Source organism: Micromys minutus, assembly GCF_963924665.1.
Source record: "Micromys minutus genome assembly, chromosome: 18".
NCBI classification, from domain to species: Eukaryota; Metazoa; Chordata; class Mammalia; order Rodentia; family Muridae; genus Micromys; species Micromys minutus.
In genome coordinates, this window is record NC_137953.1 from 24,592,186 (window position 1) to 24,613,170 (window position 20,985).

The window sequence follows — 20,985 nt, forward strand, 5'->3', positions numbered from 1 at the left end:
AGAAGATTGGATAACCACGAAATGACTAATCAGGAGTCTGCTGTCCATTTGAAAATGGTGGGTATGCAAACACTGCCACTCCACCTGTGAATCTTCTCCACTCTTCCTCTTGGACTTTCTTCGTGATGCTGGGCACGCAGAGAATAAAATCTCAAGCATTTACTGAGTGACATGCAAATACAGAGATTATTTTGCTTGAAATGTAATAAACTTTATAGTTCTTTATAGTTAACTTAAAATGGTGGCAAGGCTCTGGGGAAATTGGTTTGGTTTGGTTTTGATGTCTGTATTTCAGGGTACATTTCTCACTATTCTGTATGTGTGATGCTGAGATGTTGAGGTTACAAGTATGTGCAACAATGCCACCTAGTATTACATACACCTTATTCCTTGGTTCTTTGTTTGTATGTTTGGTTTTGGTTTGGGGTCTTTGAGGCAGGGTCTCACATAGCCCAAGCTGGACAACCTCACTTTGTAGCTGATGATTCCTGAGTTACTGATTCTGATTCCATGTCCTGAGGGCATACGCTACCTCTGCCAGACTACCATTCTTTCCTGCGTTCCTTAGCACTCTTAGATTTAAGCCATTTAGAATGAAATATTATAACTCTTATTTTAAAGGGACTGGCATTCAAAAGTCCTAGAGGATTACGGCTTTTGCCACCAAACATGGTACTAGAGTTCAGTCCCTGGGACCTATGTGGTGGAAGGAAAGAACTGCCTCTTAAAACTTGTCCTCTAACCTACACATACAGACATGCACGCGCGCACACACACACACACACACACACACACACACACACACACACACACACACACACTAGATTAGAGGGAGGGAGGGAAGAAGAGAGGAAGGGAGTGGTCAGTATCAGGAAGCAGGTAGGTCAGGCAAGCAGACATAAAAAGGAATTTAAGAAAAAGAAAGGGTGCATCCAGATGGCTGGGTATGTCATTAGGGTGCTTATGTAACATGCAGGAAGCTCTCTCTCAGTTCAGTCCCCAGCACTACATAAAACCCAGATGTGGTAGGCCCTGCTTGTCATCTCAGTGCTGGGGAGGTTGTGGAAACCGGTAAATCAAGAGTTTGGAGTCATCCTTGGCTACATAATTAGTGTAAAGCCACCTGGGCTACAGGAGACTATAATGAATTTACATATGTATTAGGTAAAGAAACAGTGGAAACTACCAACTTCTTGTGTGACAAAAGCTCCCTGGAAGCAGTTACCCTCTCTATACCACAGTACTGCAGACATGGAAGGAGGATGTTTCCTCCAAAGGGAGGATTACCATAGCTTTTCATATTTCCTATAATAAAACTCCTCTAAGCCAGGCGTGGTCATATACCTGCCATCCCAGTGTTCAGAAGGCTGACAGGCCAGCCAGCTCTACACAGCAAAATTCTTCTCTTTAAAAGAATATAAAGGACTGGAGAAATGGCTCAGTGGTTAAAAGCACTAACGGCTCTTCCAAAGGTCCTGAGTTCAAATCCCAGTAACGACATGGTGGCTCACAACCATCTGTAATATGATGCCCTCTTCTGGTGTGTCTGAAGACAGCTATAGTATACTCAGATATAATAAATAAATCTTTTTTTTAAATAATATATAAAATAAATAAATGACCCTTTTATTCCTTATTTAACTAGTACATAAAACCATAAAAGTATACATTTTAATGAACTCTATAATATTTAATTCATAGACATCAGCTTAAACTGTTTGTGTGTCTCAGCTGAGGCATATGGTATATCTGTAAGTCATTTTGTGTATCTGTGTTTCCTCCTTTTTTGCTGGGATTGAACCCAAGGTTTTATAGATGCTAGGCTGGTACTGTGCCCATGAGCCACAGCCACCCTCCTGTATTTCTGACACCCGCATCATCCAGCAGTTCCCCTGTTGTAGCCAGTCTGTTCCTCCAGACCCACTAAGTGTCTGATACTTATCTACATGGAGTGACAGAGGCACAGGCAATGGCATCCCAGCCACTGATTCCCTGTGATGTGTAATAGTTATGAAAAAAACTGATCTTAGAATAGTCTGTGAAACTCCTGAATTTGAGTTCTTAATTTGCTTGTTACTGAAAATAAACAAAAGGCTAACAATTCGCATAATTGATGATTTAGAAATAGAAGATATTTTATAAGATACCAAATGTAGAATGTAGGTGAAGACCTGATTAGAATCAGGGCATTTGATGGGTGCCACCAAGTGCTCTAAGTTAATATTCTTTTTTTTTTCTTTCTTTTTTTTTTTTTTTTTTTTTTTTTTGAAGCCCTGACTGTCCTGGAATTTAGTCTGTAGACCAGGTTAACTCAGAGATCTGTCTCTTTCCCAGGTGCTGTGGGATTAAAGGTATTTTTGTTAGCTGAACCTTGGGAGTATGACTTGCTTGAGGAAAGATATTTTATTCAGTATAAAATAAAATGCTCCTTTTTTTTGGTGAAAAGATTATGGTGACATAATCCTGTTTACTTTTACTATAATGAGTTTATTTTTAATGTTTTTTTATTATTAATGATTTATGTCTGTGTGAGAGGAGTACCTACCTGTATTGATACAGAGAGGGATAAAGCTCTTGGAAGTAGGAGTTACAACAGTTGTGACCCATCCAACATGGCTGCTGGGATCCCAACACAGCCCTCTGCAAGAGCAGCAAGCATTCTTAACCAGTGAGCCATTTCACCAACTCCAATGGGTTTAGTTAGTGAATCAAGTCTGTGTCTTCCCAGATAAACCTTTTGTAAGGAGGCTATGGAAGGGGTCCTCCAGAGCAGCGGTGATCCTTAATGTCAGCGCAGAAGTATTGGTCCACATCATATCTAGTCTCTAGCAGGAGTGTGTACTGCAAAGTAGACACACAGGACTTACTATGTAAATGTAAGGGTGAATGAAGAAAACGAAATGTGCCAGTTAATTCTTGTCTTATATACCGAAAAATATTGTTAAATATTTCAGAAACCTTTAAATCCATTATGCAATTCTTAATCCATTGTATGTGCACGAATGTGGAGGCCAAAGGTCAACATTAGGTATCATCTTCTTTTGCTCCCCACTTAGCTTTTTGATCTAGGGTCTCTCTGAATCCAAAATTTACTGATTCTGCTAGGTTTACTAATGAGCAAACCCAGTGATCTCAACTCATAAAGTACAAGTACTTTATGGACTGAGCCATCTCCTCCTCCCCTTCTTGAGACTTTCTTTTTTCCTTTTTTTTAATTGTTTATTTTATTTATTGACATTTTAAATGTTATTTCCCTCCACAACCCCCTATCTCCTCCCCTCCCCCCTGCCTCTATGAGGGTGCTCACCCTCAGCGTTCTAGCATTCCCATACCCTGGGTCATCAAGCCTCCAGAAGACCAAGGGGCTCCCCTCCCAGTGATGCCCAATAAGACAGTCCTCTGCTACATATCCAGCTGGAGCCACACGCACCTCCCCCCATATGCACTCTTTGGTTGGTGGTTTAGTCCCTGGGAGTTTTGGGAGATCTTAAAGTCTGGTTAAGTTAAAAGAATCACAGTGACAAGATTTAATACATTGCAGGAAATCTTTTTCTAATTTTAAGATATGGCTCTTAAAATTAAGTGTATAAAGGCTGGAGATAATAGAACTCGTGTATTTGGGACTTGATTCCCAGCATCATTCCCCCCCCAAAAAAAGAGAAAACAAATAAATGAAGTATTTCGTGAGCAGTGTTTGAATGTTTTACCCTATCCTATATTCCTCTATTATCTTCCAGTCTTTGGGAAATGTTCTGGACATTTGGTTTTGGGGCTTTGTGTTGCCTTTTTAACTCTAGCATATATGTAGGAATAACATGGGACCTAATTGTTGCTCTTAAAATAAAAACCTGAGTGTGTTGCTTCATGGGCTAAGTCAGTATTGGTGACCACACTGTAGGGAAGGCTGGGCCTCCACTACACACACACTGTGACCACACTGTAGGGAAGGCTGGGCCTCCACTACACACACACTGTGACCACACTGTAGGGAAGGCTGGGCCTCCACTACACACACACTGTGACCACACTGTAGGGAAGGCTGGGCCTCCACCACACACTGTGTAGAATCATAACAAACATACTGCTTGCTTGCTGTTGATCGGAACAGAATCCCAGAGAATACTGACCGTTTTGGTAGAACACGTCTTTCTAAGGACCTCTGCTATTGCTGTATATCATAGTTCGAAATGACCACGATCCCCTGGACCACTTGTCCAAGACATTCCTGTGCAAGCACCATGTCTTCCTCTGTCAGTTTCCTTCCTTCAACTTGTGATAAGGTTCAAACAAAAAATGGCACCTAGTATAAAACTGTTGAGCAAACCCTAAAATTTCTGTAAACACTAGATACTTTCTACTGTTTATATTGCCTTTAAAAAAAAAATCTGTTCTTAGCCTAAGAACAATAAGTAAATTATTCGGGATGAGAAGAATCGATTATCTTAAAGTAACTTTTCAAATTTTAGAGATATTTCAGTTATCTGTATAAAGTCTTATAAGGAATAGTTATGTAGTATTTTTCTGCCTAGAAATATTTTAAAACGTAAATATGAATACAGAGGAAATCTTTGTTGTAATCCTCAATCCTTGTTTTAGCTGGGGTTACTATTGCTGTGATGAAACACCTTGACCAAGAACGGGTTTCTTTGGCCCACAGGTTCATATACCAACCAGTTCATCAAAAGCAGTGAGGGCGGAACTCACACAGGGCAGGAGCTTGGGCAGGAGCTGATGCAGAAGTCCTGTAGGGGTGATGCTTATTGGATTACTCCTTCTGACTTGCTCAGCCTCCATTTTTATAGAAGCCAGGACCACCAGCCCAGGGATGGCTCCACTCACAATGGGCTGGGCCCTCCCACATCAACTACTAATTAAGAAAATGCCCTACAGTCTTTTCTACAGCTCAACCTTATGGAGTCATTTTCTTCAGTGAGGTTCTATCCTCTCGGGTGACTTTAGCTTGTGAGGAGGGCATAAAACTATCCAAAATAATGTTTATCTCACATAGTATGGCATGCTATTTGCATGTAACCTGTTTGCATTTGTACACACTTTATTTTTAAGTCCTAATTAATGTTTAGAACTGAGACCAATCTCTGTTGTCAAGGCTGGCTTCAAACATCTGTGGTCAAGTGGTCCTCCTGCCTCCACCTACTAAAGTAGGTAGGTGTGACCTTTTCATTTTGTTTTCCAGCTAAGTCTGCCCTGAAACTGCTATGTAGACCACACCGGCCTTAAATTCCGAGATCTGCCTGCTCCCGCCTCCCAAGCCATGGGGTTAAAGGCAAGCACCACCACAGATAAATTAAATCGTGAGCAAAAGGTGCCTTAGAGGAAATAACTGTCATTAAATTCAAGTATTTTGAGTTTTGATTAGTGATAAACAGTTTTTTATGTTCTATAGACTTGGGGAAGCACCTTATCTATATATTTATATTAAAAAATTATACTTTCTAGTAAAGTGACTGCGCCATAAATGTGGGGTTTTTCTTTTGTTAGGTATGTGTTGTGTAAGAAGCCCTCTTGCTGTGTACTCTGAAGTATTCTTAAACTCAAGATCCTCCTGCCTCAGCATTCAGGGTGCATTACAGACGTGTGCTGCCATACTATGTACTTTTATGTTTATTTTCTATTTGAAACCAGTTATGTCTTTTAAAGGTTTGCATATATAAAAAATGGTAGGCTGATATGGTGATTTGTGTTTTTAGAATAATACCTCAGCATTTTTATGCTTTCTAATACAAACTTCTTGGTGTCAAAGGAATTAGGGAAAATATGTAAAACTAATTCATTTCCTATTCACCTTTTTAGATGCCAGAATTTCAGAAAAGCTCAGTTCGTATCAAGAACCCAACAAGAGTAGAAGAAATTATCTGTGGTCTCATTAAAGGAGGCGCTGCCAAACTTCAGGTGACCTTAAGCTTTTTTAAACATTGAAGCTGATCTGGCATGATGGCTGCTGGGAGACAGCCAGTGCTCACCAGTGGAGGGGTGCTGGGTCTGTCAGACACACCCCAGGGCAATCCCCCTACTCAGTTTTGGCAACACGAGACAACTCCATGGTTTGGGTTGTTTTGTTTTGTTATCTTTTTTGTTTCTTTGCTTTGTTTGTATGGAGAGAAAGAGCGAATGCATGGAGGTGGGGAGCATTAGGGAGAGCTGAGGAAGGGGATGATTATGACCAAAAGATATTGTGTTTTTAAAAAAAAAAAAAAAAAAAAAAAGGAAGCCAATTGAAAAGAAAAGTTGAGGTAGACGCGTCTGTCTGGGGTTACTGATAGGGCGCGGCAGGGTAACTGAAGCGGTGGGTCCAGCACGTGGCAACTGCAGGGAAAGCCCATTCATTGGTCTATTTTGATAAAATCTTAGTAATGGAGGGGTCTGTTTGTTTGTATTAAGTTCTAAGGTAACTAATACTATAAATGTTAAACCATTTCAGGGGTCATAGTTAAAAGAGTTGTTGTCAGATGAAAATAACTCCATGAGGGAGAGTGTGGAGTTTCCATGTCTCTCACCACTGGTCAGGGGTTTTTATGGTTTGCTTCCAACTTGCAAGTGTTGTGGTCACGGGCAGCATCATCCTAGGTTCAGGCTATTTTTTTGTAAGTAGAGTTACAGACATTAGATGGGATTAATTGAAGATGTTGTTTATTCCAACTTCACTTTTCGAACTCCATTGCTATTTGAACTGCCCCGAAGCTAATTCATTATCTACTCCAATCATATCCAGAGCAGAGTAGCAGAAACAAGCGAGACCCTGCCACACATAACAGCATGGAGTGGTCACACTGACACACACATATCTTTTGTGTTACCCTGTTTTTGTTGTTTTTGAAATAGGGTGTCTCTGTATAACAGCTCTGGCTGTCCTGGAACTCACTTTGTGGACCAAGCAGTCCTCGAACTTACAGAGAGCCGCTTGCCTCTGCCTCCCTAGTGCTGCAATTAAAGGGAGTGCTCCTCCGTTGAAAGGCTGCAGGATCAGTATTTGCTTAGCATGGTGAGCTGCTGATTGTGGTGGACTTGTTTACAATTTTGCCTTCTCCTTTTTCTTACAGATAATAACAGACTTTGATATGACTCTAAGTAGGTTTTCCTACAATGGGAAAAGATGCCCAACGTGTCATAGTAAGTGTGAAAATACTACACAAGTAAATGAGTGTCATCATTAATATTTATCAATGAAGTGACCGAGGGGTTTGGTGTACTTTTCTCTTTCTGATGTTGAAAGTGAAGAAACTTGCTTCTTCCTGTTATGTTTTGAGGAATGTTTTTTCCTCATCCTATATGAATGGTTATTTTTATATATGGTTTTGGAAGAAACGAGAATGGATGAAGACTTCTAAATATCTCTCACTTTTTATAGTCTATTTATTACCCAAGAAATGCTTGCAAGGTTTTTAATTTGGCGATAACATCCTACCCCCTCAAAAAAACAAACAAACACTTACCAAACGTTGTTCATTAGTTAGGTTTCTATTGCTGTTGTAAACACTGTGACCAGAAGCAGCCTGGGGAGAAAAGGGCTTATTTTGCTTGCAGTTGTTGTCCATCATAGAGGAAAGACAAGAGGTCAAGCAGGAACTCATGCAGAGACCATGGAGGAATGCTGCGTTCTAGCTTGCTCCTCTAAGACCTGCTCAACCTGCTTCCTGAACACAGCCTAGGGTGGAAGCCCCCACAGTGTGCCAGTCCCTTCCATATCAGTCATCAGGCAAGAAAGGGCCTACAGACTAGCCCACAGTCCAGTCTGATGGAGGCATTTTCTCAACTGTGGTTCCTTCGCCCAGTTGACCCTAACTTATGTTGGAGTTGGTAGAAAACCTATCAACCTAGCTGACACACTCCAGGTTATGGGTGAAGCTCGGTATATTTATAATGACAGCAGCTTAGAAGGCAACTAAAATTCTGTTGCATCCACATACCAGAAACCGTACAACCATTGTGAATGGTATTTATGGAGTTTTAATTATATAAAAAATACGAAGGAAAACAGGAAAAGAACTAGATTTGACTTGAGCTCATTTTACCTAGTTCGTTAATAATAAGTAAGACTTTGAGAAATATACTAAAATACTAGTAGTTATAACTTTTCCATATTTTCACATGAAGTACCATTCTTAAGAAAGTGTTATCTTTCATGGCTGGGGTACATGCAGTTCAGTTGGTTCAGGTGACCTTGCATGCATGAAGCCCTGGGTTCAGTCTCTAAGATGGCATCAACTGGGTACAGTTGGCTGGTGCCTATAACCCTCTGGTGGGACAGTGGAGGCAGAAGGATCCTAAATCTAAAATCAGCCTGGGTTACATGAGACTTTATGTCTAAGTTTGGTGTCTGTTCTTTCAAAAACAGAGATCAAAACCAACTTGGGTAAAGAACAGGTTTACTTGTCTTTCCTGTTACAGCCCATCATGTAGGGAAGCCAAGGCAGGGACTGAAGCAGAGACCATGAAGGCTTGCTGGCTTGCTCACCTTGCTTTCTTATGCTACCCAGGACCATATTCTCGGGTAGACTCAGTGGGCTGGGCCTTCTCACATCAACTGTTAATCAAACAAAATGCCGTACAGATGTGGCCATAGGCCAATCTGTTGTCTGCAGCTCCTCAGTTGAGGATCTCTGTTCCCAGGTGACGGTACTTTCTGTTACATTAATGTAAAGCACCCGACACGCCTGTCTCAAAATAGGAAGAAAAAGAAGATTATAAGCTTGGAGATGTATTTGTTGCTTCTGTTTACTAAAAAGGAAGATGAAAATGGAAATAGTACACAGTTGATTGGGGATTCTGAACTATAGCTAGGTGGCATATGCGAAGAATTGCTAAGTTTCAGATTCTGAACCCTTACCTCCTGGAGCAATGCCATTAGATGAGCCTTGAGGACAAAAGTTGCAATAACCAAGTAATTGATGTGGCTCTTAAAGACAAAAGAAGCAAGTTATCCTTATTAGTGGCAGCATCAACCAGAATGGTTTTGTTAATGCCTGTATTGTACTCTCTTTCTCTCTCTCTAGATATCATTGACAACTGTAAGCTTGTTACAGATGAATGTCGAAAAAAGGTAACTATCAGATCATTACAGATGTATAGTCAAGTCTTTCATTGCCTCAACTGATTTAGTTGTTTGTTTTTGGTTTTTTTTTTTTTCCTCAGACAGGAATGAGTGTCAGAAGCTAGGCATGATGGCATACACATATAAGCTAAGCCCATTCTAAAGCACTGAGGGGAGACAGTTTCAAATTTAGGGTCAGCATCAGCTACGTAGTCCTCCACTTACCCCACCCCCAGCTCAGAAGCAGTGAAATGAATGCACATAATAAGCATCCAATAAGCATCAGGTTTATTGTATGAATTCTATCTTCGCTTATTTTCCCCTCAAGATGGGGGTTTCATTTAGCCCAGACTGGCTTTGAACTCATTGGCTAGCTGAGTAACACCCAGGGGCTAGGATTACAGGCTGTGCAACCCATTACCAGCACAACCAGCTTTAGAAGTTGTTCTTAGAACACTCTGGATCCTTACATTAACTGGGAAGGCAAAGGCCTCATGATGATTTGCCCTCTTAAACTGACCAGGGTGTTCCTGGGGTGCCTGCCTCTGTCTTCACAGGACAACTCATGGTGCCCATCAAAGTTAATTACTTGATTCCAGGACTAAACCTGTCAGGTCTGGTGGTTCCGGCCTGTAATTCTACTACTCAGGCTGAGGCAGAAGGATCTGAATGCTCAAGGCCACCTGGGTACCATAGCAAAGAACCTGGCCCAGAATAGAAAGTAAAACTGGGCCGGGCAGGAGAGCAAAGACTGGTCCTTGAGCTCAGCTGCCTAAGGTGTGGAGTGCCTCCCATTCAGTCCCCAGTACCACAGCACAGCAGAACGGAGCCTGAAAATAACCCCACACTTTTTCTAATGACGTCCCATAAGGAGTACTTGGTCTTGTCGAATTGCTGCCTTGGGGAAGTAAGGTGGCTTCTGCAGGTTAATCTAACCATACGTAAATAAAGATCATACCGTCTCCAATTTTAAATTTTACTGAAAAGTGGCATACAGGCTGTTGTCTTTTCTTGTTTGCACTGTTTTCTGTAATAGCCAGGTAGATGACAAAAACTGAATATCCTCATAACTAAGTCACTCGTTTCTTTCCAGTTACTGCAGTTAAAGGAGCAGTACTATGCTATTGAAGTAGATCCTGTTCTCACTGTGGAAGAGAAGTTCCCGTACATGGTGGAGTGGTGAGTCTGTCTGAGCAGTGGGAGCACTCAGGTGCTAATGAGACGGTGGCCCAGTTAAAACTGGTGTCTTGTTCCCTCCTTTACTGTACACAGATAGACACACGGGTCGTGAATCCAGAAAAACTTAGTCACCGGTGGCACTGAATGAACAGTCTGCAGTGTGCCTTAAGATGACATGCAGCAAGAGTAAATAAAAAGTCTGGCACACAGGTCTTAAAAGCTACATCTTCATTTTAAAGCTGACAGGCATGATGTAAGTGCAGAGGAGAAAACTAGGACCCGTGCTGCACCTGTCCTTATGTAGAGGGCAGGGTGCTGGCTGTATTCATCACACTGCAGCGTTCTCTTCCACCACAGTCAGAGGTTTGTGGGGGACTCCAGGACAAGACAGGCCTTGACAAACCTAGACGTGCAGAGGGGTCCACCAGGAGGATACAGAAACCAGAGCCACATCCTCTGAGAATTATTCCAAGAGGTGGAAAGTGCTTTGATTTGAGCAGCAACATCTGCTTTAGAATTTTAAGAGGCCAAGCATGTTCCCCTGTAGCTGTCAGGGGGCATGGATGGTTCACCTGTGTGTATTAAATGCTGAAAAGAGATTCTTCTCTGCCCACGTGTAGAATCAGAACTGGAGCTAGCTTTGGAACACTTAAAAAGATTGATTGCTATACGGAGAAAGGACAGTTTGCAGTTACTTTTATCTGTGAATGGAATAAGCTCTGGTCACAGAGACTCTGTTTTGCATGCCTGTAAATCCTAGAAGTTGGAAAGCTGAGGCAGAGGGATTGTTTCTGGTTTGAGGCTACCCTAGCTTGCATAGTAAGTAGGCCAGATAGGGCTTCCTAATATTAAGCTGTTGCAGCAGAAAAAAGGAGAGGGGGAAACTGACGAAAAGGAAGGAGTATCACTTCAAATCCTATGGGGATATTCAGTTATTAGGGAAAGGTTCTGGTTTCTCCTGGGTGAAGGGAGCTTTCATAGCCGTAAAGAATTAGGTTCTAAAGGCCAGTTACCCTGTGCTGCATAGCGGTTATTGCATAGCAGTAAAGCAGGCCAGGCAATACGTAACACTTTCCTGCCAAGAATTTCCTTTTACACTAGGCAGCATTCCATTACTTGAAAGTTTAAGCTGCTAGAATTACTTAGCTTGTTTCTGAAAGGAGGGAGAAGCCTGGCAGCCCAGGTTAGACCGAATCCTACCTGTAGACAGAGGAAAGAGGCTTACAGCTGTGCACACGCTGCCTCACCGTGTTCATGCTACACTTGAGTGTGAGATCTGGGACACTGGGGAGACATCACACATTTTAAGCTCCTCAGTCTCAGAGTTAAGTCCACATGGTGAGGATCAGCACTCCCTGAGGAATGATTTGAAGATAGTAGCTTCAGATTTTTAACTGGCATATCTTTCCATCCCCTAACCCCCTTGATTGTAAACTCCAGGTATACCAAATCCCATGGTTTGCTTGTTGAACAAGGAATACCAAAAGCCAAACTTAAAGAGATTGTGGCCGACTCTGATGTCATGCTCAAGTAAGTCTCCTGTGTTTTGTTGTTTCTGTTGTCTACAGAATTAACTGCTGTTGTATATATGCAATTGTGTGCTTTAATTAAAAATAAGCTGTCTCATTATTCCTTAAAATAAGATATCAGCGGCACAAATGGACAGTGCCATGATAAGAAAGACATCTGAGGTTAGAGCTGTTGTGACTGGAGGTGTGTTGTGGCTGGGGGTGTGGCTTGGTTAGCACAGTGCTTGGCTAGCAATGCCCGCAGCTCTTTGCTTGATCTGAACACTAAATAAAAGTGGCATTGAAGGGGGCTGGAGAGGTGGCTCAGCAAATAGAGCTCTTGCCGCTCAGGAAGAGGACCAGGGTGTGATTCCCAGCATTTACATGTCAGCTCACTGCAATCTGTAGCTCCGGTTCCAGGGACCCAAGACTTTTCTGGCCTCTGTAAACACCAGGAATGCATATAGTACACCGAGATACATGCAGGCAAAATGAAATACACATACACGTAAAATAAAATTTAAAAACATGTTTTTAAAAACTTGGGCATGGTGGCGCCTGCCTAAAATCCCAGCATGTGATAGTGGAGTCAGGAGGATCCTGAGTGAAATAGATGTCTGAGGCCAGCTTGAGGTACATGAAACCCTATCCAAAAAGGGCTTTTTACAGTTAGATTTGCTATGGCTAGCACGTGCATTGGAAGGTTAAAGTGATTTGTATTTCTTTTCTTCATTTTTTAAAAGTTTTAAGACTAACATACACACTTATATAACCAATATGGTTTTCAAATTCCTTAGGACAACCATTTTTGAAAGATCTGAAATTTAAAGGAAATTTTATAAGCTATAAAGGTTTTAACAGCTAGACACCAGAGAATTAAACAACCCTATTAAAAAATGGGGTACAGAGCTAAACAAAACATTCTCAATTGAAGAATATTGAATGGCTGAGAAACATCTAAGGAAGTGCTCAACATCCTTAGCCATCAGGGAAATGCAAATCAAAACAACCCTGAGATTCTACCTCACACCAGTCAAATTGGCCAAGATCCAAAACTCAGATGACAGCAGATGCTGGCGAGGATGTGGAGAAAGAGGAATACTTCTCCACTGTTGATGGGGTTGTAAACTGATACAACCACTCTGGAAATCAGTCTCTCGGTTCCTCAGAAAAATGGACATAGTACTACCTGAAGATCCAGTTATTCCACTTCTGGGCATTTACCCCAGAGACGCTCCAACACACAAAGACATGCACCACAATGTTCATAGCAGCTCTATTTATAATAACCAGAAGCTGGAAAGAACCCAGATGTCTTTCAGTAGATGAATGAATACAAAAATTGTGGTACATTTACACAATGGAGTACTACTCAGCCATCAGAAACAATGACTTAATAAAATTCTTAAGAAAATGGATGCATCTAGAGAATATCAATTATCCTGAGTGAGATAACCCAGTCACAAAAGAACAGACATAATATGCAGTCACTGATAATGGGATATTAACCCCAGAAAGCTCTGAACACCCCAGAAACAACTCACAGACTGTGTGAAGCTCAACAAAAAAAAGAATATATTTTAATTAAAATAAAACTGTATCACATCTCCCTTTTCTCCCTACAGCCCTTCCTAGTCTCCTATCCCCTCAAATTAATAGCCTCTTTTCCTATATTATTGTTACATATATACATATGTGTATGTATATATACCCACAAATACTTAATTACAACCTTAAAAAATGTATCCGAAATAAATAAATAAATAAAAATAAAATAAAATAAAATAAAGGTTTTAACTAGGAATTGTTTCTAGATTTAAGTGAATCTAGTTTTGAAATTCTCATGCTTTGAGACTTTACAGGAACATATTTTAATATACAGGTAAAGTAGTTGCAAGGATTTGGCATAGTGTCAAAAACCTATGATTACAAATTCAGAGGTGGGGAAAACACAGCCAGTTGAAGGCCAACTAAGTCTACATAGCAAGTACTACACAACACAGAGAGAATATGAATAGATTTACCATATGGATTATAATTGTGCGGAAGTTAAGCTTACTTTCAATACTTTTTTTCCCACATTGCTTGGCAAATGCTTTTCCTTCCCTCTCTACTGGGGATTGAGCCTGGGGCCTCCCCCATGTTGGGCAATCACTCTGCCACAGAACTACCCACAGCCACATAATCCCACATTCCCTGGGATGATAAAATGATTATGATTAAAGAAGATTCAGTTGTCAAAAAGAAAGGACAGTAGAATTTAAGGTTTTATGAACAAGAATGAGGTTATGTCATTTTTTAGGAAAATGGGTGGGTTTAAAGATAATTATGTTAAGAAAAATAAGCAAGCCAGAGTTAGATAAGAATCAGACATTTTCTGTCATATACAGGATATGTAGCCTGAAGTGTACATGTACTTATAGATAAGCTTACATTGGATAAGAACAGAGGCACAGGGAAGAAGACATAGAAACACAGCAGAGGGGAGGAAGGAAAGGAGCAGGAGATGGGAAGGGGCTGAGGATAAACACTACAGACTTCTGTTGATCTAAATCTGACTGTACGTGTGTTGCATGAAGGCGGATGTTTGGTGAGGGATCTGGGGCAATCCAGAGAAGAAAGGATAGCGGGGATGAGTGGACAGTGGTGTATGGTGGACGATCAGATCACCCTAGTGGCTCTTCACCGTATGGTTTGACCCTTGCTTTTAAGTGGTGTGAACTGTAGGCTTTTATCCATGCTCATTGTAAGTCTAAAAACACCCAGCTTGTACTGCTACAGTTAACAGCAAGGTAAACTGTTGGCTTGGTCATTGTTTTGGAATGAGACTATGATTTGTAGAAACGGGTGGAGATGCTTTGCTTTAATACCTTCTCAGTGAAAAAGACGGAAATCTGTCTCAAACACACTGTGCCTCCAATTGCAGAGAAGGATATGAGAGCTTCTTCGGTAAGCTTCAGCAGTACGGGGTCCCAGTGTTCATCTTCTCCGCTGGTATTGGTGACGTACTTGAAGAAGTTATCCGGCAGGCTGGAGTTTATCACCCAAACGTCAAAGTAGTATCTAACTTCATGGACTTTGATGAAAATGTAAGAGTGTAAAATCATTCCTCAGAACTACTATCCAATCTGGAATATTCTAATCGTATAAATGCACATGTTCTTTATTAATAACAAGTATATGCTGGTGATAGGCTATTAATGGAACTCATGTGTTATATTTCTCCGTATTATATTTGTATTTTATGCCTTTAAAGTTTTATTAACAAGCGAGTTAATATTAAAATTCACCAGAAAGGTAATAACTTAATATTAGAACTCATAAAACAGATGGAGATGACACACATTTAATCTCAGCAATCGAGAAGGAGAGGCAGGCAAGAGTTTGCCACAGAGAAACCTTATCTCAAAAAACAAAGGAATAAAAGAAAAAAACCTATGTGAAAATAATTTAACGGCACAGCTCTGAAGAGTACATCATAAATGGGGGAAGAAGGGAATAATACTGGCTTTTTTTGAACAAGTGTATTTTAGATTTTTCTGGGCATGATAGAGAACACATATAAGCCCAGCGTTCAGCTGAGGATAGAATTATGAACTCTGGCTATATAGTCTCAAACAAAATAAAATAAGAACCCAGAACAGTAAAGACATCAATTGGCTATGGAATCCTTTGGCTATGGACAAAAAAAAAGTGAGGCTGGATTCTTGACTAGCTGCATTTGCCTTTTGATGTGGTGGGCGGGGCATATGTCATTTTGGGGTCCATCCTCCCTTTCATGTGTGTGACAGACTTCTGTATTTTGAAATCAAGTCAAAGACATGATAAATAGCAACATCTATTTAGAATCATAAAATGTAAAAAAACCTAACAAGTAGAATTTACAAAAACGTATTATTTCGAGCCAGAGAGATGGCTCATTACTTACAGGTACATCCCACCAAGCCTGACAGTTTGATTTTAATCCTCATTCCTCTTGGTGGAAGGAGAGGGCCAGCTCCTGCAAGTGGTCTTACCCTCCAAGTATTCCCTACCACAGTTACATACATTATACATACATACATATACATAACATAAATAAATAGAGTAAGGCTTTTCTTAAGCTATTATTTAAAATACTTTAACAGGGTGTGCTGAAGGGATTCAAAGGAGAGCTGATTCACGTGTTCAACAAGCATGATGGTGCCCTGAAGAATACAGACTACTTCAGCCAACTGAAAGACAACAGCAACATCATTCTGCTTGGGGACTCCCAAGGAGACTTAAGGATGGCGGATGGTGTCGCCAATGTCGAACACATCCTGAAAATTGGTTATCTGAATGACAGAGTGAGTGTGCTGTAGTTTAGTTTTCTTTCTTAAAAGTTAGGGTGAACCACTGTAACTAGCTGTGGGTAACAGTATCTTAGCCTCCTACTTCAGTATTGATTGGGGGGGAGGAAGCAGAGCCCTGTGTGGTATGTGGAGGTCACATTCTCAAAGTAGGCAGTGCTCCCTAATTAGGAGTGTCAAAGTATCTCTCTGCTTGGCCAAGTGCTCCCTGTGCAAAGTTGCCCAAAGTCAGAAGCACGGGGCTGGAAAGAAACCATTTAGTGAGAAAATCTCCATGTGGAAAAGCTCCTGTCCATGGTAAGTCTGAGAGTAAGCTAGACACGATGATCAGTGTCTGTCACCCTGATCAGGAGACTGAGGGCAGGAGGCTGGCCTCAGAGCTGAAGGCTAAGGTCATACAATAAGACCCTGTCTCAAAAAAAAAAAAAAAAATCTTAAACCCGAAACAAAATAACTCTTTAAAAACAATAAAATAATCGGAGAGTATGTTTCTATTTCAAACTAGATTTATATTCTACAAATCTAACATCATGAAGTTAATATTGAAATTATGTGTCCTCTGTATGTTAATTTTATTTTTGTTTTTCTGTTTATTAGGTAGATGAGCTTTTAGAAAAATACATGGACTCTTACGATATTGTTTTAGTAAAAGAAGAATCATTGGAGGTTGTCAACTCTATCTTACAGAAGACATTATAAACCAGCCACTGTGAGAAGACTTCTCTCGGGTGCACCTGCATCAGGCACTGTCCATCTTGAGGAAAGACTCTTATTTATAAAACAGTCTTGCTCCTGCCCCTCCCCTTCCCCAGCGCAGGATCTTGAGACATGTGGAACCTGTGAACCACAGCTCCTCCCCCGTCACTATACTCACCAGACTTTTTAAGTAATAAAAACTATCATAAGGCCAACATTAGAAAAATGGCTCCCGTTTTCCAAAGTGAATTTTGTAGTTTGGTGTTCTGCAGTTTCTGGGGCTTTCTCCCAGGTGAGTGTGGAGGCGCAGAGGGTGGGCGCCCTCTAGGTGGATAGTGTTCCTGACTTTAACCACTGCTTGATTTGTAATTGGGGTGGAGCATGATGATATCATCAACTGAAATTGTTGTTTTATTTGGTTATTTTGTCTGGAAAAAATATTTGCCAGGAAGTTCTATCTGAAAAATTGTTGGTGTCCACACCACCGGCGTTACAGATCCTCCGTGTGAAGCACTGAGAATAAACAGCAAACGGAAAGGCGTTTTACATTCTGTTGTCGGGAGCATATTCAGCCTGTCCTGGTGGCGAAAGTCTGTCATCCTAACACATGAGAGGGAAATGTAGGAGAGTCAAGAATTTAAGGTCAGCCTCAAGTCAGACCAGCCTGGGCTACATGGGACCAAGGAGCAAAAGCAAAAACCTTACAGTGCATATGTTTATATTAAAATACCATCAAAATACAGGTCCAAGCATAAAAAGATGTTGCAGGAAAAATTTAATTTGTCCTTTAAGAATACTAAGGACTATGAGAAATATTTTTTTTTAAATTGAACACAAGAAAATAGTTGCTTGTAAAAAGTCTCAGGCACAAAGTCTAGCTGCATGTATGAGTAACTTTTCTGCTGCTGTGATTAAACACAATGGCCGAGTCCAGTTTTGGAAGAGCGTGCATTTGGGCTTTTACTGCTCCAGGAAGTTAGGGTTCATGATGGTGAAGCAGAGGTTGCAGGAGCAGGAAGAAATGCAAGCTCGGAGCAGAGAGAACAATCTAGCAATGGTAGGAGTTTTTAAATGCTCTGCTCCAAACCTACCCCGAGTGCTGTTTCCACTAATGCCTCCCAGCACAACAGCAACAGCTGGGGACCAAGTATTCAGATGGCCAAGACAATGGAGACATCTCATTCAGACCAGTCACTCTGAGTCCCTTGGTGACTAAGTAATGCAAAGTTAGGGACCTTCCCCCAGGTCCCATTCCAGATCTCTTTGCTGCCTGGCTTTTGTGGCTTTAGTTTCTGCTGTGATACATTTGATCCTTACTGTAACATAAACTTCAGATCCTCCAGGCAAATAAGTGGTTTGCCTTACAGACTTACCGACACCACGTCAGATCTTACTGGTCTGACCATTCACTGTGAAGGGCAGTCTCCAGTCCAACCAGAAGGGGCAGAAAGGCAAGGTTAAATGACACAAAATTTCTTATCTTTACTCTCCATGGGTATTTTTAATAAATAACATATGAATGAGCAAAAGTAATTAACGTGAAGTTCAGGATCAAGTGACTGAGAACACACAATAGCATTAGGTTCAAAGGAAAGAAGAGCATCAGTACAGGTGGAACCATGGGGCTTTATAAACCAGAAGTTGGGGCTGGGTCCAGAGGTACATTCCTATAACCCCAGTACTCAGGACAAAGCAGCAGAATCATGAGTTCGGAGCCAGACAATTACACAGCAAGACCCTGTCTCAGAAAACAAGTCCTGCAGATCCAAAGCTGCAGGATCTTCATGACACAGGACAACAACAGGATATCCAAGAGGAGTCCCGGTGAGGATGCAGTTTTGACGCTGTCACAGAACCCAGAGACCTTGTACCAGACCAGTGACTCATTGAAATGAACATTTGCAAGTAAAGATGTGTGGACAGAGAGATACTGTGTGACACACTGTAGTTTCCATGACGAGATGTTCTCTATACTTTGTTTTTGGTTTGTTTCTTTTGGGGGAGGGGAGGTTGCAAGGGCAGAGGGCCAGTATGAAGGGACAGTGGGGTTGGGGTGCATGATCTGAAACTCACAAAGAATCAATTATAAAAAGTTAAGAAGAAGGAGAGGAAAAGGGAGGGATGGAAGAGAAAATGAACTTCAAGAGCTCCAGTCACAATGCTGTCACATGGAAAGTAGATTGCTAGGTGCATATTAACCCAAGAAAACCTGCTGGGTACAGTGAGGGCCATGGAGATAGGGTTGTGACTTGTCCACAGTAATGAAGTGTGCTGGATGAACCAGCTCTTCTAAGCTGGCCTCAGACCAAAGCAGACGACTTGGACAGCCCTTCTGCACTCTTCTTAGGCTTCCTAAGCCCTCAGCAGTCAGGGACCTTTTGCCTTCCCAGCCTCTCTCCCACTCCCTTAGGGACTGAACCACATCCTAGCCCGCTCTCCACCAGCAATTTCTCAGCCACTGACTGTGGTCTTGAGGCCCAGTCTCTTCCCTCCCTTTTAGATTCATCAGAGCCCTGCTTGCTGCCTGACTATAACCCTCCAGTTGTCCTGTTCAGGCTTGTGACACATGACCAGTCCACACTACCAGGGAGAACTTGTTTCATCCTTCTTGGCCTAGCCACCGCAGACGCCAGACGCACTGACCAGCAGAAGACCTGGGGCCAGGAATAGAGACTGTAGCACTAAATACCAATCAGGAAATCACAGTCCCAACCACCAGCCCTCCTCAACACTTCAGAGACACAAATCTCAATGAAAAATTACACACAGACACTTCACATTATCTGCAAAAATGCAAGTCCTATAATAATGACCCCTAATGAAAATCACCTGGAACTCCCAGACAGTTCAAAAGAATGGTTAGCAGCTCGAAGGCAGATAAATGAAACAGGAAGTCAGTCATATGACATAAAGTTCACATTGCTGAAGAAATTTTCTGGATGAAAGAATAAAGAACCCTGACATCCACAAATGGGCAGAAAAGCCACTGGGAGTGGAATAGAGTCACAGAAGCATTTGAAAATGGACATGTGCCTGAAACTTTCCATACAGTGTCTCTGAGTTCTGTAAAATACCAACTAGGCCAGCTCAAAGGAGCTTTTCCAGGAGACACTATAAAGTTAGCTGTTGCCTATACTGTTGCTTTCACAGCTCTTCCATCAATAATATTAATAGTAGTAGTAGTAATAATAGAAAAACTGGGTGGCTCACATTTTTGGTCTTGAAAGGGTAGGCCACAGAGTGGCAGGAATACATGACACTTTTGAGCCTTGCAAAGGTAGGCCACAGAGACAGGAATTCATGACAGCAAAATTGTGGCCAGGAAGTCAAAGCAGGGCACACCACCATTCTAGTCTCCTTGAAAGGCAAGCTCCCAAGGGCCTACAGGCTTCCCACTAAATCAGCTGTGGTGGTGCTTGGGGAGTTGGTGAGACTCATTCAATACACAGCACTGCATAAAGTTCATGACACATGGAATTATACCTGTAATTCCGCCCTCAGCTACATGAGACGTTGAAGTCCAGCCTAAGGTAAAGACTGACTTTATTTAAAAAAAAAAAAAAAAAAAAGCTAATCTGAGTGTGACACTGCTACTGTCAGACTTTTCTGGAAGCTGGAGGAGGAGGAGGATCACCTGAGTCCAAGAGTTTGATAATAAACTAGAGACATAAGACTCCAGTCTCAAAAAAAGAAAAAAAAAAGAAAAGAAAAGAAAAAAGAACTCCAAACTTTATCAGCATTTTAAATATAAACAATGTAAGCTGAGAATGATTCTGTGGCTAATTAAAATACTCGTTTAAGGATGTAGCACCCACATGGTATTAAATGCTAATTTTCATAAAAGATAAAAGTGTCATTGGCGATTGGACCTAAGCCAGCACTCTCTTTATTAAATAAAAAGACTCCCGTTCCTCAGGGAAGCCAAGGGGAGAGGACTTTAAAATAAATGGCTGGTCCTGAAAATCTAACATTGTAAGTAGTAGATGGTACAAAAGCCAGTGAGTGCTTAGGGTTATAGTCCTGCAGACAGGCCAACTAATGGACTCATCTTCCCCACCCTCCCCATCTCTCCCCTTCCCCTCCTCCCCTTCTCCTTCCCTCCCCACCTCTCTCCAGGTTAGAGGGGGTCCTGCTATGTGACCTCATTGGCCTGGTACTACCCACTCTGTGACCCAGGGTGGCTTCAAACTCCAGAGAGTTCTGCTTTACCTCCTCAGCGCCA

At 41.5% G+C, this 20,985-nt stretch overlaps 1 protein-coding gene across 3 annotated transcripts in view; it reads left to right on the forward strand.

Annotated features, from left to right (window-relative positions):
- Positions 1-17,282, forward strand: part of NT5C3A (5'-nucleotidase, cytosolic IIIA) — a 40,365-nt gene extending 23,083 nt beyond the window's left edge. For 2 of the 3 annotated variants that reach the window (XM_080931911.1, XM_080931910.1), the window contains exons 2-10: positions 3-57; positions 5,812-5,910; positions 7,059-7,128; positions 9,012-9,058; positions 10,143-10,228; positions 11,669-11,758; positions 14,663-14,825; positions 15,864-16,064; positions 16,665-17,282. In XM_080931911.1, coding sequence (XP_080788037.1) covers positions 22-57; positions 5,812-5,910; positions 7,059-7,128; positions 9,012-9,058; positions 10,143-10,228; positions 11,669-11,758; positions 14,663-14,825; positions 15,864-16,064; positions 16,665-16,766 — 894 coding nt within the window. In that variant the 5' untranslated portion in view covers positions 3-21 and the 3' untranslated portion in view covers positions 16,767-17,282. The remainder of the gene's footprint in view (positions 1-2; positions 58-5,811; positions 5,911-7,058; positions 7,129-9,011; positions 9,059-10,142; positions 10,229-11,668; positions 11,759-14,662; positions 14,826-15,863; positions 16,065-16,664) is intronic. The other variant, XM_080931909.1, reaches the window with a different exon arrangement.
- The last annotated feature ends 3,703 nt before the right edge of the window (positions 17,283-20,985 follow it).